Source organism: Hylobates moloch, unplaced genomic scaffold (assembly GCF_009828535.3).
Source record: "Hylobates moloch isolate HMO894 unplaced genomic scaffold, HMol_V3 SCAFFOLD_15, whole genome shotgun sequence".
In the NCBI taxonomy this organism is placed as follows: domain Eukaryota; kingdom Metazoa; phylum Chordata; class Mammalia; order Primates; family Hylobatidae; genus Hylobates; species Hylobates moloch.
Window position 1 is genome coordinate 76,351,100 of NW_026652290.1, and position 6,000 is coordinate 76,357,099.

The following is a 6,000-nucleotide window of genomic DNA, read 5'->3' on the forward strand; positions in this document are numbered from 1 at the left end:
GATACATTAGTTGCAAGACTATTTTGTTATTTAAATCACCGGTAATATTACCATCTTGCGGCAAAATCCAGTATTGCAATTTTGAATGACAGAATCTTAGAAGTGTTTGCCATGCTTTTTTTTTTTTTTTTTTTAAGATGGAGTCTCACTGTGTCGCCCAGGCTGGAATGCAGTGGCGTGATCTCAGCTCACTGCAACTTCTGCCTCCCAGGTTCAAGTGATTATCCTGCCTCAGCCTCCCAAGTAGCTAGGATTACAGGCATGAGCCACCATGCCTGGCTAATTTGTGTGTGTGTGTGTGTGTGTTTTTTAAGTAGAGACAGGGTTTCGCCATGTTGGCCAGGCTAGTCTAGAACTCCTGACCTCAGGTGATCCACACGCCTCGGCCTCTTTTGATAAAAGACAGTCAAGTATTTTCCTCTTCCATACCCACCACACCCACATGCCAACCAGAAGTTAAAAAAAAAATCTTTAGCATTCTGTAATAAATAAAACAGAGATTAAGAAAACAGAAGACCAAAGGAATGTTATTTAAACAGAGAAGGGGATGTCCCAATGAAATAGTAGTTTAAAATTAAGGTATAGCCAAAAACCCAACTGATGAAAAATGTTTCAATGTGTCAACAATTAAAACTGCCAAGACTAATTCTTACAGAGCAAGATTATACTTTATAAATGCAGTATTTGATAAAACTTGTATTTGGTAATTCAACATTCATTGTTAATTTATTCATTTTTATATGTTAGAATTGCTGCCACATGTAAATTCTCACACTTTGTAACAGAAGAAGTACAAGCATCCTTACAATGTTCTCTTCACCTTGGCCCATGTAATTTTCATGTGAATTTTCCCAAGCACGCAAAGAACTATCTACTTATTACTGATAATCTAATCCAAAATCTGCCCTCGCTTCTTACAGACTATTCTGCTGAATTTCAGCTAAACCCAGTAAAACTTGTTTCTACGTGAGTATACATTTATATATACACACGAGTAACATAAAGATAATAAGAATCAGAGGAGAAAGAAAGGAATCAAGCATACAAGGATAGAAAACTCTAAGTTTTATCCTTTATTAGCTAGTCCCTTCCAGTTTAAATTGATACGCATAATGTGGACAAACATTTCCCTTAAAAGCAGAAGTCTAGATTTGCTAAGTCCAAGAATAAAGATAAATGCACATGATCAATTTCTAGCCATCATTTTATATATCCAAAACAGTGAGGTAGCCTGAATAATCTCCATATTCTGAACTCTCCATTTTGCTCCCAATACATCAGATTTATAATACACACAAAAAATAAGAGAAAGAGAACACACAAACTTGCAAGCACTCACCTTTCCCTCTGCCACTTCTAATCCTTGACTAGACCCAATCGAATTATCTGAAATTACCAATGGGTGCTCCCAACAGCTGACAAACTATGTAACTTTCCTCTAAAGAAAAGCTTTATCATCTTTGTAAAATTTAATATTTAAAATAACAACTAGTTTGAATAACCTGAGTTTTTAATCAATAATTACATGGGGCAATGATTTATGCTGTGTTCATTTAATAGAAATGATTTAGATGTCCAAGCCTTCTCACCCTAAGAACATTACCCTGTCTAACTGAAAAACATTCCCAAATGAGAATTTGTTCTGAAAATACTAACAGTACTCATTTACTAATGGTATCCAACCTGTTGACGATTGCAATGTTTGGTGCAAGCTGTGTGGCACCTGAAGAGTAAACAGAGGTGATTGGATGCTATTTCTGAAGAAGTCTTTTGTTGCTTTAGACTGCAAAACCTTGGTTTCCCAGAGCTGCAAAGGAAAAAAAAAAAAAGTTTACTTTAAAAAATATATACATATATAATGATACTTCTCTTTTTTTCAGTTTCTTAAAAACTAACTTGTTATCCTGATGGCACAATGAATGGGTAAGTACTAAACTATAATTTGAGAGATCAGAACTATATCAGTTTTGTATGCTGAAAAAAACAACAAAAGACAGGAAGAAAAAGTTGTATCGGCTACAAACCTGCTTCAAGTCTTTTAAAACTTGTTCCTGTAGACCTTCTTCAGCAAATAGATTCCGAACTCTTTCAATTACATCTTCAATTACAGATCTGTAGAGTTGAGGCTACATAAAAGCAATTGTTAAAGTTTTATTTTATTGTTATTTATTTTTTGTTTATTTATTTATTTATTTTTGAGATGGAGTCATGCTCTGTCACCCAGGCTGGAGTGCAGTGGCACAATCTCAGTTCACTGCAATTTCCACCTCCCGGGTTCAAGCAATTCTCCTGCCTCAGCCTCCTGAGTAAGTGCGATTACAGGTGCATGCCACCACGCCCGGCTAGTTTTTGTATTTTTAGAGAGACGGGGTTTCACCACGTTGGTCAGGCTGGTCTCGAACTCCTGACCTCGTGATCTACCCACCTCGGCCTCCCAAAGTGCTTGGATTACAGGCATGAGCCACCACACCCCGCCTGTTAAAGTTTTGGCTTCTCAAGTTTGAACATATTTGGCCTTAAAAGATATGCAGTGTATACCTTCTAGTCTTCTAAAGTCACCATTAAAACTTTTACTATGTACATTCCTATTCCCAATATAGTCTTAGCTTTCCATAAATTGTGTTAGCTTCAGACCCATAGTCTCAGCCTATCTACAAGACTGAATTACAGGACTACAATAACATATGAGCTAATAATCTCAAAGACGTATGGTTACTGTCATGTTACTTGCCTTTTGTGTCAGTATTTAACCTCCCCAACTCCTTTTAAAAGGGAAATTAATGTAAGCCAACTAGAAATAGACCTTCTGTTTTCAATTTACCTTTTTATCAAAGTGGCCAAAGGAGAATTTTTTAGGGTTCACTATATTATTTCCACAAATATAAATAAACTCCGAGCCAGAAGACTGGGGTAAGCACTTAAAATAGAGCAATTAAAGCTCATCTCACTTCCAAAACACGTAAAGTCCAAAAAATATATATTCTGGACCATTGTCAAATACAACTGCTCCAAAACGGATTTCCTACCAGAACTTAAGAAGGGCATCCTTACCCATCCACAGTGTGCATACTGAAGAGAGGAAATAACACGTTCTAAAATACCTCCTAGTCAAACATGCCATGACAATGAAATTAAGCAGATTTCTACCCAGATTAAACACTAATTATAGCAACAAAAAAGAGGGTATGTGAAAAAACTCAGCCCTTCAAATCTATATAAACTATGCCCCCAGGCCAAAACTGCAACGCTATGTGCTGACAATATTGACTTAGTGGAAGTTCCACGGGCAAGAAACAGCAAAGCAGGAATTTAGTTGAGTTGCTCTTATTTCAAATTGCTTCATCAGGCCAAAATGAAAATTGTGGCACTCTAGGATTGCCATTTCACACTACCCACTAAATAAATACTCTTAAATATTCCTGTTCATGCCAAGAGTAGCTATGCTTTTTTTTAATTTTATTTATTTATTTTTTTTTTTTTTGAGACAGAGTCTTGCTCTGTCACCCAGGCTGGAGTGCAGCGGCACAATCTGGGCCCACTGCAATATCTGCTTCCTGGGTTCAAGTGATTCTCCTGTCTCAGCATCCAGAGTAGCTGGGACTACAGGCGTGAACCACCTCACCTGGCTAATTTTTTGTATTTTTAGTAGAGATGGGGTTTCACCATGTTGGCCAGGCTGGTCTCGAACTCCTAGGCTCAAGTGATCTGCCCACCTCGACCTTCCAAAGTGCTGAGATTACAGGTGTAAGCCACAGTTCCCAGCCCCTAAGAGTATTTAGTATTTAAAGCTATGCTTTAATCCTTCTAAAGACCCAGGGTAAGCCTATATGAATAGGCCAATCAGTAACATTTAAATAATGTTATTCACAAGCACATGCATTAAGACTAAATGCCCCTAAATTAGTTGCTTCTTCTAAAACAGTTTATCCTGATAAAGGCATACTAAATTGATGCTTCAGTGGTAGTCCCAGCTAGTGTGATCAGGCTTAACACCGAAGGAAAAAACTCCTAGGGCTAAAAAATCTTAACACAGCAGTAGTCAAAAAGTACCCATTAGAACACAATTTTTCAAAAATCAAAATAGGTATTGAACATATTTTCTCCTCTAGGACCACAGACTTTGTATTGCTTTCCCTGTTATCTTTATTAAAACTATGTATAGTCCATCTTAACTCCTCTATTTAAAACACAGACACTCCTTCATAGAATTCACAATCAGATAAATTGGCATACCTAGTAAGCTTATATTCAGTCAGAGCATAGGTATTTTATGTATCTTAAAACACACTGTCATAAAACAGATATAATTAAAGTAGCATGTCTCTAAAAATGGAGTTTTTATACTGCATATATAATACCCCGAACCCATAAAATTATACAGATCTGGACAAGCACATTGCCTTTCACGAAATGTGAAGTCTGTTGAGATGAATTGGTAATAAAGATGAATTCTTGATTTTTGTTCTTTGATTCAGGTTTTTATGATTGATGATCTCATAACTGCCACTGAGACTAGAAATTCTCACTGTGCAAATTAAGTGTCCGTTAGGGGTAGGAGGGTAATGTAGGTTGTACACTTAAGCATTAAGTTGTTAAAGGACCATGAAATAGGCGGGTAGGCAAAGACACTAAAAACATTTGGGGAGGTAACATGAGATATCACAGTGTTATTTCAAGCAGTAAATAATACAGCTTGGAATTAACAATGTCCACAGTAAAATTAACACAACCAAACTTGGAGGTTTTCTAGTATCTAGGAAACGGGCAGGGTTGAGGATGAGTTCCACCTCTAAACACCCCAACTAGATAGCCTCAGTTTGGGTGAAAAGAGAAAAAGGGCACTTGTTCTTTTGGCGGGGCTGACCCAACTTCCTGCTGAACTACTGGCCCTCATCAGCATCCTCCAACACAGAGGTGAGGAAGAGCCCCAGCCCCTAAGGAAGAGAGAGGGTTTATGACAATCTGTAAAGTGTCAGGGGGAAACAAAAGGGTGTGCAGGGTTCGGCCGCCGTGAACCCAGAGTCCCAGGGCGCTCCCTCTGCACAGAGCCTGAGGTCCTCCTTACCACCGGGTTGAGGTAGGCCATGACAGCACCTCCAGCACCTGGCCCTTTGCGCCTGCGCGGCACGCCGTGCACGCGGAGGGAAACACTGGGCACTTTTTGAACGATGTACGTCAGGTGCGCAACCGCGGAGAACGCCGAGGGCGTGGCTGGGCAGAAGAGAACGTTAATAGATGGAGCGGGCTTGAGTGGAGGAGGGGATCAAGGCGGAGAGGCGGTCGGCCTGTGTCGGAAAAGACACCCGCTAAAACGCATGGTTAGGTTGGGTCTAGCCGGCTTTAGCTCGTTCACAGGTTGTTTCCTCAAATCTGTGAAAGATGAAAATCGAGGAGGGGCAATGCAGGGGTAGATCTCTGTCTAACTTCAGCTTTGAAGAAGATGGGGAAAGAAAAGAGGGGAGACTAGTGATATCTGTCCTCTGCATTTACCAATTTTCATTCCTCCCCCTACACCCCACTCACAGCTGAACTCCATTTTTTGTTGTATAAAAATATAACGAGCTAAATTTTTCTAAGACTTGTCAGCGTGGTACAGCAGCATCAGCAGCATCTGGGAACTTGTTAAATATGCAAATGATGGGTCCCACCCCAGCCCTCCTGAATCAGACTGAAGGATGGAGCCTAGCATTCTGTAACTTTAACATGCTCTCCAGGTGATTCCAATGGGCGCTGAAATGAGACCCACAGACCTAAGACAAAGAGTCTCAATTTTCGGTGCACATTAAAATCACCCGGGGAGCTTAAAAAAAAAGTTTAGTGCCTGAATCCCACTCGGCAGAATCTGATTCTAATATGCAGCCAAGGTGGAAAACCACTGCTAAAATAAAGTCAGCAGCTAATATCTTCCTGTCTCCTTTTCCTCCTTAGGCAGAAATCACCAGCTGTCTACCTACAATAATTCTCTCTTCTGAAGGGCAGAGCATCTTGGGGCATACCTTA

General features: G+C 39.6%; 1 protein-coding gene across 1 annotated transcript in view; it reads right to left on the bottom strand.

The window, feature by feature from the left end:
* GTF2A1L (general transcription factor IIA subunit 1 like) overlaps window positions 1-5,106 on the bottom strand; it is a 59,564-nt gene extending 54,458 nt beyond the window's left edge. The window contains exons 1-3 of the mRNA XM_032176391.2: window positions 5,066-5,106; window positions 2,025-2,126; window positions 1,684-1,807 (exon numbers count right to left, since the gene is read on the bottom strand). Of these exons, the coding sequence (XP_032032282.1) occupies window positions 1,684-1,807; window positions 2,025-2,126; window positions 5,066-5,086 (247 nt within the window). The 5' untranslated portion in view covers window positions 5,087-5,106. The remainder of the gene's footprint in view (window positions 1-1,683; window positions 1,808-2,024; window positions 2,127-5,065) is intronic.
* Between the last annotated feature and the right edge of the window lie 894 nt (window positions 5,107-6,000).